Source organism: Colletotrichum paranaense, assembly GCF_030867605.1.
Source record: "Colletotrichum paranaense strain IMI 384185 chromosome Unknown Scaffold_1.1, whole genome shotgun sequence".
In the NCBI taxonomy this organism is placed as follows: Eukaryota; Fungi; Ascomycota; class Sordariomycetes; order Glomerellales; family Glomerellaceae; genus Colletotrichum; species Colletotrichum paranaense.
In genome coordinates this window covers 1,585,579-1,602,586 of record NW_026848959.1, presented here as the reverse complement: position 1 = coordinate 1,602,586, position 17,008 = coordinate 1,585,579, and the positions used below count along the sequence as shown (strand labels likewise).

Genomic DNA, 17,008 nt, shown 5'->3' with positions numbered 1-17,008 from the left:
ATTATGGATTGGAGGGTTCCCATGTCGGTAGCGACTGGATTGATATTTATCGATCTCTATTAGGTCATTAACTATGTTTAGCCAGAGACCAACCGGGGTATTTGATCCGCGTTGTGTTTTCTTCTCTACCGCAGTAGAGTCTCATTATTATTACCAGATTTACACCGAAGCCCCATCGTCAAAAGCCTTCTCCTTTTGACTCTGCTTGTTCTTGACACTTCCGGCAGTCCACTGGCGCATCTTCTTGCCCCAGAAGTAGAGAATAGGCAACCCAAGAGATAAGACGATTATTGCCTCCGCATATAGGGCGAATGTTTGAAGGGGCCCTTTCTCGGCGATCCAGACAGTCGCCTTGGAGGCGATGAAGAACGCGACGACAATGCGGAGTGAAGAGACGTTGACGAGTACCGGTCTGCTAGTGTGTCAGCCGTGCACTTTCTTAAGGGTGATCGAAATTGAACGTACCCTGCCCATTGCGGGTAGCTCTCGACAATGAAGACATTGAGAATGGTCATGGTTGTCAAAAAGGCAAAGACGATCAAGAAGGAGCCAACCAGTAGAACCGCCCAATGCATGTTCTGCTCACCGGCAGTTCCAAAGACGAAGCAGCCCGCTACTCCCGAAACGAGCGGCAGGATCAAGTTGGCAAGGTGATGCTCCGGCTCTCTGCTTCCGCCCTGCCACCTTGTCACAGCGTTGGAAATTTTGTCAGCTACAGGGCCACCAAAGACGTAGACCAGCGCCGAGGCGGCGAAGAAGGGAAGCACGGTGAGACCGGTCCACTGGAACTGCCATCCTTGGGCGAGGAGGGCAAACGGCGTGATCTGCTGAGCGGCCTGGTTGATGACGATCATGGAACTGTTGGCCAGAACGCCCCAGATGATGGCCGGGAAGTACGTGGATCTGAGGGCATCAAACATGGACTTGGCAGCGCGCTTGAACTCGAAGCCGTTTTGGAAGACACCGATGTTGGTCCACACCGTGCGTGGCGTGTAGTTGACGTAATCGAGCTCCGGGCGGTTCTGGCCAGGCAAAAGAGGAACGGTATTCTGACCACTTGTGACGGGTTAGTTGCGCTCGAGTAATACCCTTTGGGGGTAAGGCGAGACATACTGAGCTCTTCCTGGGAACGAGTCCAGCGAGTCTCAGGCAAGAAGGCAATGAGTATGGCCCAAGCCAAGATACCCATGCCAGAAGTGATGTAGTACAGCCACCTCCAGGTGTAGTTGGCGGATACCCATGGTGCTGCAACACCAAGACCGATGATGATGATCCCCTGACTGGATACTACAGCCGACATGGCCTTGTTTCTCTGGTGGATGAAGACCATATCCTGAACAATCAGAGGAATCAATGCCTCTACCGCACCGGCGCCCAAACCCATGAGTGCTCTGGCAAGCAAGTGCTGTTGCAGGCTCGTACTGAAAGCAGCAAACAAGCCACCAGCCCAAGCACTAGTCGCAGCGAACAAGAGGACCGGTCGACGGCCAATCCAGATGGATGTGGGCACCAGGAAGTAGCTCGCAATACCGTTCGCCAAAAGGGGCATCGTAGCTAGGAGAGCGACTTCATCTAGGGAAGCTGGCTTGACGCCAGGTGGCACGACGGACATGGGATTGATGTTAAGACCGCTCCCGCCACTCTGGGCCTTGAAGTCGATGTTGTTGAGGATGCGCGGGTCGACTCCCGAGTACTCAAGGATGAAGACGGGGAGGAGACCACCGATGACGACCTCAGCTGACAGGGCAAGTGCACCGACTGTGAGAACTAGTCAGTCTCTAGCGGCCCTTTGTACGGTTAATGGGATGTCTTACAGAAGCAAAGGGCACCGATTGCTGTCCATTTTCGCCATGCGGGGAGGTTCAGTGGATCTATACATTATTCTCATATCAATCATCATTGCTCGTTGGTATCAAACGGGGTTTCTCAGAACTCACCCTTGGGATCAGCCGTGGGCATCTACACGTTGTCAGGAAAGCCCTTGAATCAAGAGGATATGTCAAACTTACAGGAATCAGCCTCAGCTGCCCGTCCACATAGAGATTTGTCGTACCGACGACCAGCGTCTCGTTCTTCTCACTGACCCCGTCGTCGAACTCGGACACCGACACAGCGGGCGCACGCTTAGGACCAGCCTGCTCATCCTGGAGCGGCCAGCGGTTGTTCGTCGCCATCTTGTCAGTTGTTATGTTTTGTCGTGATGGAGTTAGAGCTGTAGCGCAATCCCATCGCTCCAAGATCCAAGGGTCAAGCTCGTCTTCCCGCCGGATATCAGCGCAGCCTTATACTAGACCTGACATGCCCCCCTGTAGGTGATCGGTAGCAAGGGGAGGGGGATGATGATTTGCAGGTTCGGAACGTCCTCTGGATTCGGAGCTGGGGTTGAATTAGAAGAGTTGGATCTATACCAAACAGGTGAAGGGAAGGAAAGCAGAGAGGGATGGGAAAAGCCGTGCGTTTAGATCTGTAGTAACCCTAGTTGCGTCTGGTCTTGTGTGCCTGTACTCGAATCGGAGACGTGCCTGGACGGATCCGTCGCATCAGGCGAACCGTCAATCGCACGACACCCGCGACGATGATCAACTACGCCAGTGACACTGGAGAGACAGACTCAGACACGAGTGTACGATACTGTCTCTGGGCAAAGTGGGTGTGTGTCTCCCTCCACATCCCGCCTGCCGGGGGCGGAAGAGGCCTCTCCCATGTTCGCCCAAGTTCCCCTTTCTCCCAAGCACGGGCGTGTCATGTTTCCACCTGACAAACGTTCGTCGCCGCGAGACCGGGAGCTAGGATATCGAACCTTGGAAAAAGACCATGGTCTGTGATGCTGGTGTCTGCTTTCGGCAGTTGAAGAATTTCTGGATCGCCTGATGGGGCGGTTGGGTGGTGCGGGCCGGGGAGCTAGGGCGAGACTAATTCGTCGTCGAAGCAGAAGAGTCCCACGCTTAACACGATGGGATTCGTCTAGAATATTTGGCATGACACAGCTGCGTCTTGCGCCTTGTAGGGATTGGGACTCTTTGGGTACGATGAGATAAGGGGGTGTGACTTGGTCTGGGGTTGGAATGCGGCATGCGACGGTTTGATCGACGTTCTCGCGCGCGCGCGAGATAAACCCTTGCCTGTCGTTCTTTGGCGTCTTGAGATTCTTCACGCTTTCCATCATGCATTACACCTACAAAGTTGCCCCTTGCATCGGGAGACGTTGCGGAACGTATGCAGGTAGACTGCATAGGGCTCCTAGCGTCCAGTCCATGGGGCTGATGTGGAGAGAATCTTAATTCAATCACCCCTTGAGCAATGGCATACAGACGGTCAGTGTTTTTGAAAAGCTCTACCATGATATTGCCCGTAGTGAGTATTCTAGGAAAGCCAACGTGGGCTTAAGTAAACTCTGTCGGTCTCGACGCGCTCCAGTATTCATCGCATCACAACCGCGCGCGCCAGTCGGCCGGATCAACATCCTCCAAGTCACATTGCATCCAAGACTTCAGACCGTTTCTTTTCTCTTGGAACAAGTTGAGATGAAATGCCACAGAGTACAGAGGAAGGCAAACAAACCTTTCCAGCATGGCAGCAAGCTCATAAGCGACTATACTAAGACGCAGCTAGTGTAATTACTCCATACGGGTCGCGAAGAAAGGTTCTTGACTCAACGCATGAACGCAGCACCACCACCTTGTTACAGACCCCCGGTCCGAGTGCCTCAAGCCAACATAATTTAAGACGTTTGGATCTTCGACAACTTCGCCTCGTTCTTTTCTTGATCCGGCGCACGGATGGCGATGCAACGATACGCCGGATTTGATACATCTCAACGTCCCAATCACAGAGTGGACATCCTCAAAAGCTTCAAAATTGCGTTGCACATACAGAACCTAAGTCAATATTACCACGGCAATATTCCAACCTGCCAAGAAGGTTACAATCCTGAGGATTTGACGGGGAAAGTTGACGACGACTACGACCACGATCGGCGGGTGACAAACTCGCATCAGCTCATATCCAACCCCCCCCGTACTGTTGTATTACAATACCTTTCGTCTGAATTACATTGACTGGTTTGTCTGGTCTCTGGGCTTGGCCCTCCTCCACCATGACTTCATGCCGGCGTTACACGTTTCGGTTTACCAATGAAACAGGTATTGGCACACTCTAGCCTCCAGGCCTCTAGGTAGTCTCTCCTGTACAGACCTGTTTCTCTGCCAAGCCCACCGAACGGCCGAAGCCCTTTTGTCTGAGGCTCTGAGCTGGGTGCCCCCATCGTGATCGTCGCCGGTCGGCGCTCCATGTGTCGAGTCTGATGTTTCCTTCAGATGATACCTATCCGTCGGCTCATCCGTTGTGCGTCCTCTACTCCTCGCCGTCCACTTTCCGGTGCGGCGACCCGGCTTGCTGGCTTTGCCTGGGCACCGCGTGTCCACTTGTGACGGGCCAAGGGCAGCTTACGAATCTACATGTACGGAATGAAGTGATCGTCGAGAAGACCACTTGGACAGCAACCCTGAGGTTTGAATTCATGTTTCGCAGAGAATTCCATCGGCCCAATACAACGTGGAAACTATTTCCAACTGCAGCTGCAATCGGATCAGCTTTGGCCGAACTCTTATTAAGCGGCGTTCCCTCATGCGATATTCCGCGATTATCATCTCTGCAAGTATTTGACATAGAGTCTGATAGTGACTCTCGACATATGCCACGTTGTTGGAGTAATGGCTCCCACAATGGCTTGGCCGAAGCTCGCGATATCCCATGAGCCATGGCGAGGTACTAGAAGCGAAGGTTTGTTCGAATCTTGCTTCCAAAAGCCAATCCTTTGGTCAAATCTAGAATACATTGGTCATTCGAGTTTTACCAACTTATAATCGGCCGTCCAAGTCCCATCTATTAGTAAGACTGTTGTGCTGTATATCACTCTGGTCCGTCATCAGAAAACCCAAAACATAACGCCATGCTTAGCCCCATTGTCCCTTTACACACGATCTGACTCGCTTCTCGAGACGCAACAGCACTATCCAGCCAGAAATCGTACGCATCTGAAGCCGCTTTAGTTGTCGCTCGCACCCAAGACCCTCGCAAGCAGTACGTAGAAGAATACGACGCCGCCGGCGACGAGCAGCTTGTTCTGATTCAGCCAGCCCCGGCCGGCATCTCGTTGTTGCACAACAGCATCGACGACAGCCTGGGCTTGGTGGCCACTTCCATTCCCGATGCCAAGTTGGGGCCCGCAGGAGGCCCCTGCTGCCGCTCCCGTCCTGTTACCTGTCGCCAAGTCAATCTTGGTCTCCTTCATCCACTCCCAGTTGGCCTTGTCGACTTCGGGCCATTCGGCTCGAAACTTTGCGCCGCCGTCACCGGCCTTGACGTTGCCCTTCGTAGCCACATTCGATTTTGCGTGGGATCCTCCGCCTGTTGAGTTCCACCACTTTGTTCGTGCTGCCAACATCTTTCTTTCGACTTCTGTGCTAGATACGGAACCGGTCGTCATTTCTTCGCTGGTCATGAAGGAAAGCAAGCCTATCAGAATGGTGGACACCTCCCAGGCAGGGTTGAAGGACTTGGGATGGAAGTCGGAGATGGACAGGCAGAGGCGCGTAGATGGCTGAAAGCGACCGGAAGGAGTGTGCATTCGGATAGCTGGGGGCGCGAAAGGGTAATTCGGGGGGAAGACCAGAGTTCCCCAGTACTGGCCGCCATGGTACGGTGTGTTTTCGGGACCGGTGATAATATAGTGCCATCTGTCTACCTGTTAGCATGGATATCTGACATGGATGCGATGGACGACTACACACTCGAGAATGTTGGATTCAGAGGGGTGTGCCTCGATGTATGGTGGTGGGTTCTCGGCGATAGTCTTGTACTCGCGAGTCAACTGTGTAAGAGTTAGTCGAATGCATCTCGTGGAAGTGATATGTCAGTGCATCTTACCCTCTTCTGTGCGGCTCTACTGGCAGCCATGGTTGCTGAGGATTGCCGACGAGATGCTGTGGTATCGGGATCGACGGTGGGCGGCGAACGACGTAATGGGGAGCACGATCAGTGAACGGTGGCGGGTGGCCGGTCGAGAGAGAGCGAAGAGAATGATATGGGTAATGTACAGAAGATGGAAATTGAAACGACTGAATACACGCAGTTGGATGCAGATGTACTGCTCTCTTTCGACTGTTGGTTTGTATGGTGTTGGGGTTGTTGTTGATATAGGATGAGCGAATGGGTAACGGAGATGGAATGCGGCGAGGCTGTGACAAGTGCCGCCAGTGCGTTGTCCACTCAAGGTGCTTTTGGGGGGGGGGGCTTGAGGGGCCCTCGGGGTGCGTCAAAACGCAAAGACACAGAGACGGAAAAAGATACGTATCTCCAGTATCCGGTGAGTCCACGCCGAAGAGGCGCCACAGAATTATGTCACTAGTCGAAGTAGTGGGTCTCTACCAGCCACATTTTACACCCTGTGCCTCGGAATTTTCACCAATTTCCATTGGATGAGTGGCCGCTTGATGTGTGGCTGGAGCGTAGTGAGTACGTACCTACCTCGGTGGACAGAGCTTCCAGAATGTGGCTGGAGCTTCTTCTCCCGAGTGCCCCAGAAGCCCCACCGAGAGTGACCTCGTCCCGATCCGTTCCCTTGCGCCCGTGCTGCATCTCGAAATTCAACCGAAGCTCTCCGGCTTGTGTGATTTTTGTCTTGTCCACCCACTTACAAGCTGCAACGTTGAGCTCACGTCTGTCACAACTCTCACCAAGGCTCCAATGGCTTCCAAGACCAGTGCGAGCGGAAGCTCTGTATAGTCCCCCTTCTCAATGGTCTCTAAACCCTCCAACGAAAGCTAATAGAACCCGTGCTTTTCCTAGGCTTCCAACCCGATTGGCAAGCTCCAGGCCGGGCCCGATGCCTTGCGCAAGGAGGCAGAATCCTCAGCTGAGTTCGAGAAGCTCCAGGAAGAGGCCAAAATCAGAAGGCTGCAACAATTGGCACGCTCTTACCCTTCTCTCGCTCAACTGTCCCTGACCTTGCTAATGCGCGCAGTAGCTCTCCGACCAGAACTCGCAGCCCATGACCATCAACCGCTTGCAGGTTCACGGCGCTACCAACACCCGAAGAGGCTTCCTCGACCCTATCTTCACCCCGCTCTTGACCGAGGATGTCAACAGCTCCTCCACGCTTGGCGAAGTAGCGGCGCGGTTGGGCGACGCCAGAGGAAAGCTGGAGAGACTCGGTATGGGCAGCATCCGCCTTTGGAAGAGACAACATGGTCTAACACTTACTCATAGGCATCTTCCACCCCGATGTCAAGGTCCACCTTAGCAACGCCAACAACACCGATGCCTCGTCCACTCCGACCGACGTCGACGTCGATGTCGTCGTCAAAGAGCTCTCCCGCTACAAGTTCAACGCCGGAACCGATGTCGGAAACAGCGAAGGCTCCGCTTATACCTCCTTGCTCTGGCGCAACATCTTTGGCGGTGCGGAGCAGCTCACTGTCAATGCCAGTGCTGGCACAAGAACCCGTTCCGCATACAGCGCGACCTTGAGCGCACCCGTCCAAAGCAACCCTGATACGAGAATCGCACTCGAGGGCCTCGCTTCCGCCACCGATAAATCCTGGGCAGCACACGAGGAGGTTCTGAAGGGAGGAAACCTGCGCTTCTCATGGCTTTCTGGCCTCAAGGACATGCACACGGTTGAATATTCCGGCCTTTGGCGTCAAGTCACTGGCCTCCGCGACAGTGCCAGTCCCACTGTCCGTGCCGATGCCGGAGACTCCGTAAAGAGCTCCATCAAGCACACATACCAGAGAGACGAGAGAGATAACCCGCAGCTTCCGCAAAGCGGCTACGTACTCAAGTCCGTTTGGGAGCTGGCTGGTCTCGGCCCCCTAGGCGGTGACGTCGCCTTCTCCAAGAGCGAATGGGAGGTGGGTGGTGCGCTGCCCGTCCCTGTTCCTGGCGTGGAGGGACCATCTGGAATCTCGATTGGTGGTGGATTGAGGTTCGGTATGCTCTACCCGCTTCCTCTTGGCTTTGCCTCCGAAGGCAAGTCCCAGCCGAGCCGCATAAACGACAGATTCCAGCTCGGCGGGCCCACCGACGTCCGTGGTTTCCACTATGGAGGTCTTGGACCCCACGACGGATCCGATTCAGTCGGAGGAGACGTCTTCGCAGCTGGCAGTGTGAACATGCTGTTTCCTCTGCCTTACAAGGGCCCCGACTCCTCTCTCCGCTTCCAAGTGTTTGCCAACGGCGGCAGATTAGTCGCGATGAAGAACAAGGGCAAGACTGGTGCTTCAGCCAGCGAGGGCCTCGACGCTAGAAGTGTCGCAGGCAGCGCGTGGAGAGCGTTGAGTGACCTGACGACTGGTCTGCCATCAACAGCCGCTGGTGTCGGTCTGGTCTACGCTCATCCTGTCGCTCGTTTCGAGCTCAACTTCAGTCTCCCGTTGGTGCTGAGACGCGGCGAGCAGGGCACCAAGGGACTGCAGGTTGGGGTCGGCATCAACTTCTTGTAAAGGCCTCATTTCCGACGTACGGATAAAGTTCACGTGCCGGCATACAGCACAGCCTAGCCAGGCCACATTGTACAACAAAATCACTGTAGATACTCTCTAATTGGAAGATTACAACATGAAACTACCGACCGAGTTCCCGAATATTTCGGGACCGGGTCTTTCATCCCACACAACGTCCGTCCGTCGCGCGATGCCTATCCCTTCCTACGGGTCTTACCACGGTCCCTAATAGCTTATTCAGCGCAAACCTGGAATTCTATAGTCGGCCTCCGATCGCCGGGACTCTTCTGTCTCACAAGGATGCGTGGAACTTGGAAGCCATCGTGGCATTGTTGCAGCGTCGGCATGAGGGTTCCAGTAGTCAATCGGCACGAAATCCTTCCAGAATGTCCCATTCGCTGGATTTCGGCCTCCGGATGGTCGACTGCAGGGGTAGGACATCAGCTCCAGGATAGGAAGTTGAGCCAGCGCAGAAGCGACCTCAAAGTCTACGGGCGATGTAACGTATAGTTCCCCCTCACCGCAGCTCTGCTGCCCTCGTGTAAAATGCGCGGCTGGGTTGTTGGGGGCTGGGCAGGGTAATCACAGCATTCTGGATGTTTTCTCCGTTGGTTCCAAATTACACCTTTCAGGGGAACGATGTTCTTTGGTGCTGATTAAACCCTGCTGACAAGTGCATCCCACGCGATATACAGGTTGTCGATTCCAACCTTGGCGGATTCCATGACTCGTTGGTCACTGTACGAGCCAGGTCCCTGGATATAGGCTGCATGTAAGACGGCATCAATGACACCACCTGGATGATACAAATAAGACCATGTCGTCTGCTGCCAAAGGCTAGTGTGCTGCACCTCCGCCACCTTCGACGTTCTCAAGTCATCAAGTACAATGCGGCTCCTCTCCTCTCTGTCGCTTCTCGTCACGGCGGTTTCCGCCCTCACCGTGAGAGTCCCATCCGTTGCAGAGGACTTGAAGACGCTCGTAGCAGCATCGTCGTCAGTAGCTGTTGACCTCCGTGCGAGATGGAGTACATACCATGCTCCCATCCCGTCCATCGTGGTGAATGTGACGACGGAGAAGGATGTTGGTGCAGTTGTGAGTTTTTCCATCAAACGTCGCATCATGAGCTAAGTTCCCTGATTTTTGTACCAGGTCAAATACTGTGCGAGCCGTAAGATACCTTTCACAGCTCAGAACGGCGGTAACGGCTGGGGCAAGACTTTCAACCTAGGCAATAACGGAGTCATCATTAACTTGGCTGGTCTGAATGCCGTCACTTTCAGCAAGACGAAGACGGAAGCCACTATCGGAGGCGGGGCCATCATTGGCGACACAATCAAAGCAGCCAATGCTGCGGGTGTATTGGTCCAGACGGGCAACTGCAACTGTGTTGGTGCCCTTGGTGCCATCCTGGGAGGCGGTTACGGTTAGTGCACGACACTGACATAACAAGACAGACCTTGAACTAACAGCATGACAGGGAATCAAATGGGAGAAGTCGGCTTTGGCGTTGACAATGTGCTCTCCATGCGCGTTGCAGTCGCGAGCGGAGAGATCCTTACGGCCTCGCCGACCTCCAACCCAGACCTCTTCTGGGCCCTCCGCGGCGCCGGACCCAACTTTGGCATCGTCATCTCGGCGACGGTCAAGGCGCGGCCCATGCCGACCGAAGGCCGCAACGCCTGGCTCATGAATCTCTTCTTCTCGCCGGACAAGCTCCCGCAAGTCGCCCAAGCCATCCAAGACCTGCCCCTGAAACCGGAGCAAGTCGTCTACCTCGTCCTCACCAACTCGGGGCCACCATCTAATGCCCCCGCCGTCCTCGTCACCGGATTCCTGCGTCAAGGCAACGATGTGACTGGACGTGCGGCGTTCGCGCCGCTGTATAAGCTTGGCCCGATCTCGAACAGCAGCAGCGTGGCCGGGTACGAAGGCTGGAACGCGGGCAACGACAACTTTTGCGCGCGCGAGGAGCGCAAGCCGGCGTATAGCACGACCATCAACCACATGCAGCCTGAGACGTGGCCGGCGATATGGGACCTGTACACGAAATTTCAAGCCAAGGGGCCCAACTCGGCTGTGCTGATTGAGCGGTATAACCTGACCAAGGCGCAGTCTGTACCCAAGGGGTCTGCGGCGCTGCAGGAGGCGTTGAGGAGGGACGCGTTTGCGCAGGCGATTGTGATTCCTTGGTACACTGATGCTTCGCTGGACGGTGAGGCGGAGGCGTTTGCGAGCAAGGTGAGGGATATTTGGAGTTATTCGCCGAGTGCGGTGGCTAATCCGACTTATGTCAACTTTGCGCATGGCGATGAGACGCCTGAGGCGGTGTATGGGTCGAGTTTGGCGAGATTGAGGGAGCTGAAGAAGAAATGGGATCCTTTGGGGGCTTTTAATCAGTGGTTTCCAGTTGGGGCATGAAGTATTGGTTCGTCACGACTTTGATCAAAATCTTTGAATGGTATAGCTATGGTCTCTGGGTAAAGTCGCGCCCTGTCCATTGGCGTTCATCCGACTCTAATATATCGAGTTGCCAAATCTCATGACTCTAGCTTCTGGACCTTAATGGCCAGGGCCAACGTCCCGATAGCGGCATGTTAACAAAGACGGTGTTTAGTGATGGCGGTTGGCTGGAACATCGGACATGACATTTCTGGGCTATCCTTGACTATGCGGACAAGGAACCACGGGCATCATCGGATAGCCGGGCATCGCGGACCCAAGGTACATGATTGTATTCCATCCCTATGAGAAGACGCCGATTCCAAGACCACATACTTCCGATACATTGATCAGTGGCATCTCCCCTAGTTTTTCAAGAATAGGGCGTATCCCTTTCTCCTACATCGTCTTCTCAATTCAATCATATCACTATTCTGAACCAAGTAGCCGATGCTAGGTCTGTGTGTAGAGCCAATACTTTCCGTGGAAGGCGCAAATGAGTGCAGTGAATGTGGACTTTAAGGATTACGAACAGTAGCGGATTCGAGTCCGAGCTCCATTTGGAAAGTGCGGCCCCACCTCGGCTCCGGATGTATATGCGCCGGACCGGTAGCCTGGGACTCGATCATAAATCGGACGGGACCTGGATCGGTTCCTTGTCAGATGAATAAGATCCCAGCAGCGGATGGAGGGGTCTGGATTTAAGTGGCCCAGTGTCTCGGACAAAGCAGTCGGTGGTCTGACGTCGTTAGGGAAGCATTGATGACATAATCTGTAGTTGTACTCCGTACCTTGATCACCTTAAGGTAGACGAAGTGCGCCCGGAGATGAGGTAGCTTCAACGGTAGTGCACCGGTGGCCCTGGTGGCTTGGGATTCAGGAACCTATTTCTGTGGCCACCACGGGCCTGAACGCAAAGGAAGCTCGGTCGGTCGGCCGGCTGATTAGAGCCTCAGAGGTGCATCCGCTAGGGATGGCGTTGAATCTTTTGTCAGATTGTGGTGTGACTTGCAGCGCACCAACTGTCAAAGACCCGGAGCTAAGGAAAAGTGATGATGGTGGTTTGTTTGTCAGGGCATAGGCATGAGAGAAGAGGATGCAAACAAAACAACAAACGGATCTTGCCATGTCAATGATTCCTTTAAGGGACGGCTTCCTGCATCCCTTGGTCCCTTTGCTAGGTAGATACGAATTACAACAAGACCTATTGCATTGTACATTGTCTACGCATTATCAGGAGAAAGGGGATGGGTAACGTAGGCTCGTCTCTTGATTCTTTGACTTGGGCAATCAACCGTTCCTCCGGATAGGGACCAAGATGAATGAATTGGCCCGAGGTGAGCTTCCCCTTCACCTTTTGAGGTGACTACACAGTACGCAGTACCAAGGTACCTTAAGGTGAGGAACCTTCCAATCGGTCGGTACGTGCCTTTATAGTGGGTTGTGGCTATAGCTCTCCAGAGCCAGACGATCTTGTGCCAATTAGATCGAAGTTGGAAGCTCCAAGCTCGGAGTACGTACCGGGAAGATCGAACCGCTTTTTATTTTTTTTCCTCTTCTCTCAGGTTCCTGCGGGGGTAAAATTTTGTGACGCAGCCCCGGTTTTTGTCATCATCGGATTTTTTTATTTTTATTTTCGGTCTCTGGTTTTTTGTTTTTGGGCCTGACCCAAGCACCGGCCCATGATCTGTGAGTGAGTGAGTGAGTGCTCCCTGAACCAGCTTCAATATCTCTCCGGGTAGGAGCAGGAAGCACCAACTCCAGCTGCAGTTCTTTCCTTGGCCCTGGGTGGATGCCTCTCTGCATACAGGAAGGAAGGTACAGATACTTGATGCCTCAGTGACTTCCATTTACGTGACCAACGTCCCAAGACCTTAAAACAAAAACAGAAACGGTCAAGCCAGGCAGGGACGGAAGCTTCCTCTTCCTCTTGCTCTTGCTCGCACCTTCCTTCTTCCCATCTTATTAATCGCTGGCTCTTGGACGTTTATGTTCCACCTCCACCTCCACCAACAACACCCAAGTACCTTAACCTGTGACCCAACATTCAAACACCCCGTCATCCAAAGGGCCAAGAACGTCAAGACTCAAACGGCCCGTCTTCTTGTCTTCTGCTTCTTCTTCTGCTTCTTCTTCTTCTTCCTCTTTCTACCCCTTGATCCTTTGCTCCTCCACTTTCTTCTGCTTGACATCCCATTGTCACGCCTCTTTCACCACGCTTGGGACCCTCCACTCCACTCCCTCACGTCTCCCCTCTCCTCATCCGTCCGTACGGATACCTTTGACCTTGCCTTACCTCATCACGCAGCAGAACCGCCTGAAGCTGCTCGCTGATCTGTTCTGTCGTGCCTCGCTTTGGCATAACTCCCTCCCACTTCTCTTCTTTTCCCTCTTTGCATCTCGCTATTCTGATTCTTGCTTCCTCCTGCATTCGCCGTCTGGAGACATTGGTGGCACGCATCAGCACCCGCATATCCCCTCTATCATGCGCAGCCCACACAAAAAGAGTCACTAGCTCTGCTTGACAGTTACCTTGCCCCCCCCCCCCCTTCCCCCTTCCAAGGCCACACCACAACACAACTTACAATTTGCGACTCTTCCATCCAGCTCGACCGCCTTTCTTTCTCCCTCAGAGATATCCACTTTCTCGTCGGAGTAGTGTAGTTTACTCTGCGGAGAGACCGCCCTGAGTCTGAGCCTTCCAAGTATTGCCGCTATCGCCGAACCGACAACAGCTGCTACCGCCTACCGCGAACAACCCCCGGCTCCTACTCCTCGTGTGGCCCCGGCACACACAGCAGCCCATCCACTTTCAATCTTGGGGCCCGGTCCGCCAAGTCAAAGACCGCTTCTCCTTGCGCTGCGAGCTCAACAGCACCCTTCCAACATCACCACCACACAACCCTCCCGCCCAGCCTCGCCCACCATGGCTCCCAACGGCAATCCGAAGGCGAGGAACGGTGCCGGTGTCGCCCATGGAAGGCCCAACGCTGCAAGGCGTGTGATTCCCGTCATTCCCCTCCCCATGGACCGTCGCGTCAAGGCCAATGCTGCTGCAAAGCAGGCCGCCACTATTGCGACCATTCCTCGACCCGCCATCACGAACGGCTCTTCCTTGAAAATTCAGCACGACGTCGACTCCGCCCCCAGCACGCCCAAGACCATCGATATCGAGATTGCCACACACGAAAACGACAAGGGACAGCCCGTTGCTGCTACCAATGGTGCTGAGGAGACGCCTTCGCCTGCCGACCCGGAAGTCGATGACACAAAGGATCGCGGAGGTATGCAGGAATTTTTTGCCAGGTTTCAACGCATTCGGAGAACATCTCACTCACTCTTCTCTACTAGCTACCGATTCCCAGGAGTCTTCTGCCGCCATTCCGACCCCGTCCACGACCGAAGAGTCCGAATCGACCGACAAGACCGCCGACCAAGACCTCCCCCGCTCTGCTGAAGAGCCTGTTCGAGGTATGCCCGCTCTTGGCACTTGCAACTCTGGTCGCCACTACTCACACACCGCAGGTAATAATCACGTCGCCTCTCCGCCCGCGGTGGCCCAATTTGGTAAGAAGGGTAGGGACCTTCAATCTCGCGATATCCTCACGCCGCGAAGGTCTAATCACCATGCTACAGACAATACGCACCAGCAGCATCCGTCGACATTCCGACCCCCTCCCGTCATCCCTCCGACGCGTTACAACATGCCGCCTAATCCTCACAATGGCTCGCGCCCTTCTCCCGTCGTCATCAACGGTACCTCTCACCGGGGCCCCCGATCAGTTCACAACGGTCCTCCACACATGCATGGCCCGCGTCCCAGCAATGGAAGCCTTCAGTTTGGAGGTTTCGCGTCCAACTCGTCTTCTCCGGCGCCCCCTCACTCTGGAGGCTTCATGCCCCCTCCTGGCATGCCCCTCCCCGACGGACGATCCTTCGGCGGTGCTGCCAACGGTTTCCACCGCCAGATGCCCTACGGTACGGAATTTGTTCCCGGCACCGGTGTAGATGGATTCGGCCGACCTGTTCCAGGCTATGGAGGCATGGAGCAGTACCCTCCTCATCTCAACGGTGGCTACGGACCTTCGACTCCTCATAGTTTCCAGGGGTCGCACTCTTCGGCCCATGCGGATGATACTGGTGCCTACAACCACTACCCCGCGCCAGGCGTCCCCAACGGTACGACACATGTCGATGACGCTCGCCCTCACCCTCCTGCGGCCGGAGCTTTCGGTGCACCGCCCCAGCGAATGATGCCTGGGCCTATCCCGCCCCCGCATATGATGCACCCCGGCCACGAGCACCAGGGACTGGACGACATGGCCGCTTATCTGCGATCGCAGTTTAGAGACCCTGCCTTTGCCGACTGCACCCTGGAGCTTCGTTATCTCGACGACCGCGCTCCTCCCGTTCGCCTACCAGGTCACCGCCTGGTTCTTGCCAGAAGCCAAGCCGTTCGCAATGTTCTAGAGGCTGATAACGTCGAATCCAGCTCGCCCGGTGCTAACCGCACCATTCTTCTGCAGTCCGATGATAAGTACCTCCGATCTGATGCCTTCTGGATGGCCGTGCAGCACCTGTACGCCTTTCCGCTATTAGACATGCCTGAGCCAGCCTCGAATGGCAATTTCACCATGGCTGGCAACGCCGATGACCGCTTCGACTTTGCCCTTGGCTATGCTGCCGCCGGTCATATCCTGGCGTGGCAGCCTATTGTTTTCCGTGGCCTGGAGATAGCGTCTCATTCCCTTAGCTGGTCGACGATTGAGCGCGCTCTTGGCTTCGCCCTCGGCGATTTGCCTAGTCGCGCTTCAGCTGACAGACACAGCCAGTTCATTTATGGCGAACCTGTTCACGTTTTGATGAACGGCATCATCTCATTCATCATCAACAACTTCCCACCCGATTTCACCCTGGACACGTCTGTCGCCGATCCTGAGCGCTTTGCCCGACTTCCTATTGCTTCCACATCGATACCACCCCGCGAAGGAACACCCACGAATGCTCGCGGAACGGCGGGCCAAGATCGTCGCCCTCGCCCCATGCACATCCAGTTCGGTGACCTCGCTTTGGGCCCTGACAACACATCAAACGGCTCGGATTCGACCTCACAATCCTCTCAGCACAATAGCATCCGGTCGACGCTCTCAGCCATTCTCATCAACCTCCCGTTTGCGTACTTGAAGCCAGCCCTCGAGTCCAGTGGCTATGGTAATGTCAATGGATGGGCGAACGTCGAGGCTCGGCATCACATCATGCGGGCCGTCGTTTCTGAGCGGGAGAATAGACGCTCGAGAGTGATTGAGGCGGTCAGATCTGGAGCGGTTCCGCATGCCGAGTCCATCTTGCATAGCCTGCAGAGTGCCGATCCTCGTCAGAATGAGGAGTGGCATGCCCTTGGCTGGCGCGAGGATGTGGTCTCGTACGTTAACGGCGACGCGCCGTCTCTCGGCCGGCAGTGGGTTCCGTTGATGGCGCCGCAGCAGCAAAACGGCACCGGACATGTGGAGGTTACCAGCCGAGCGGCCTACCCTTGAGATGGTGCAATCTCGCAGCTAGGATTATGATGTTACGACACGGGAACTAAAAACACCAACAAGCAGTGGATGACCCGCAATGGACTGCAATCGCATTTGCATGATGGAGTACAAAAAGCGGCAGCAATTCCTTTTCTTAGGTTCAGGGCGAAGGTTTCGGCATTGCATATGGTGTTGGCAGTTTTCACTTTTTTTTCTTTCTCGGCAATGGAGCCAGAACATAAAAGCTTTGGGAAGCGCGCGGGCAGTCTCGCTCAGCGCCTTGTTTTTGCTGGTAATGGGCGTTTACTGCGCCAGTTTCCTTTGTATGCGCACGCAAACAATCTGACGAGGACTGGCCTTGGAGGACGCTCGTCCCTTTCTGATGCTGGCCGATTCCTTGGGGGACGGCTTGACAGAACGGGAAGGGCGTTTGGATGAGGATAGACGAAGGAATTCTGCAAAGATCCTTGAGCTACCCTAACTCAGGCAGGAAGGATGTCCTCAATCTACCGAGCCAGCCACGAATGACGATGGCATATGACG

General features: G+C 54.7%; 7 protein-coding genes across 7 annotated transcripts; 3 read left to right on the top strand and 4 right to left on the bottom strand.

Moving 5' to 3' along the window:
* Positions 1–159: 159 nt before the first annotated feature.
* Positions 160–2,174, bottom strand: CPAR01_00565 (major facilitator superfamily transporter; the record flags this gene model as incomplete). The annotated part of the gene is made up of 6 exons (XM_060484856.1): positions 160–412; positions 466–1,056; positions 1,089–1,758; positions 1,815–1,871; positions 1,938–1,959; positions 2,010–2,174. The coding sequence occupies 6 exons, from the start codon at positions 2,172–2,174 to the stop codon at positions 160–162; spliced, it is 1,758 nt and encodes a 585-aa protein (XP_060355713.1).
* A 437-nt stretch (positions 2,175–2,611) lies between these two features.
* CPAR01_00564 (uncharacterized protein) lies at positions 2,612–3,163 on the bottom strand (the record flags this gene model as incomplete). Its single annotated transcript, XM_060484855.1, has 1 exon — positions 2,612–3,163. The coding sequence occupies one exon, from the start codon at positions 3,161–3,163 to the stop codon at positions 2,612–2,614; it is 552 nt and encodes a 183-aa protein (XP_060355712.1).
* Positions 3,164–5,047: 1,884 nt separating this feature from the next.
* On the bottom strand, positions 5,048–5,958 carry CPAR01_00563 (ubiquitin-conjugating enzyme; the record flags this gene model as incomplete). Its single annotated transcript, XM_060484854.1, has 3 exons — positions 5,048–5,738; positions 5,793–5,872; positions 5,929–5,958. The coding sequence occupies 3 exons, from the start codon at positions 5,956–5,958 to the stop codon at positions 5,048–5,050; spliced, it is 801 nt and encodes a 266-aa protein (XP_060355711.1).
* Positions 5,959–6,747: 789 nt separating this feature from the next.
* Positions 6,748–8,504, top strand: CPAR01_00562 (surface antigen; the record flags this gene model as incomplete). The annotated part of the gene is made up of 3 exons (XM_060484853.1): positions 6,748–6,780; positions 7,028–7,214; positions 7,270–8,504. 3 exons carry the CDS (start codon positions 6,748–6,750, stop codon positions 8,502–8,504), a joined length of 1,455 nt encoding a protein of 484 aa, XP_060355710.1.
* Positions 8,505–9,392: 888 nt separating this feature from the next.
* On the top strand, positions 9,393–10,925 carry CPAR01_00561 (FAD binding domain-containing protein; the record flags this gene model as incomplete). The annotated part of the gene is made up of 3 exons (XM_060484852.1): positions 9,393–9,599; positions 9,657–9,930; positions 9,985–10,925. The coding sequence occupies 3 exons, from the start codon at positions 9,393–9,395 to the stop codon at positions 10,923–10,925; spliced, it is 1,422 nt and encodes a 473-aa protein (XP_060355709.1).
* Positions 10,926–13,188: 2,263 nt separating this feature from the next.
* CPAR01_00560 (uncharacterized protein) lies at positions 13,189–13,377 on the bottom strand (the record flags this gene model as incomplete). The annotated part of the gene is made up of 1 exon (XM_060484851.1): positions 13,189–13,377. One exon carries the CDS (start codon positions 13,375–13,377, stop codon positions 13,189–13,191), a length of 189 nt encoding a protein of 62 aa, XP_060355708.1.
* A 495-nt stretch (positions 13,378–13,872) lies between these two features.
* CPAR01_00559 (uncharacterized protein) lies at positions 13,873–16,483 on the top strand (the record flags this gene model as incomplete). Its single annotated transcript, XM_060484850.1, has 3 exons — positions 13,873–14,230; positions 14,298–14,417; positions 14,472–16,483. The coding sequence occupies 3 exons, from the start codon at positions 13,873–13,875 to the stop codon at positions 16,481–16,483; spliced, it is 2,490 nt and encodes an 829-aa protein (XP_060355707.1).
* Positions 16,484–17,008: the final 525 nt, after the last annotated feature.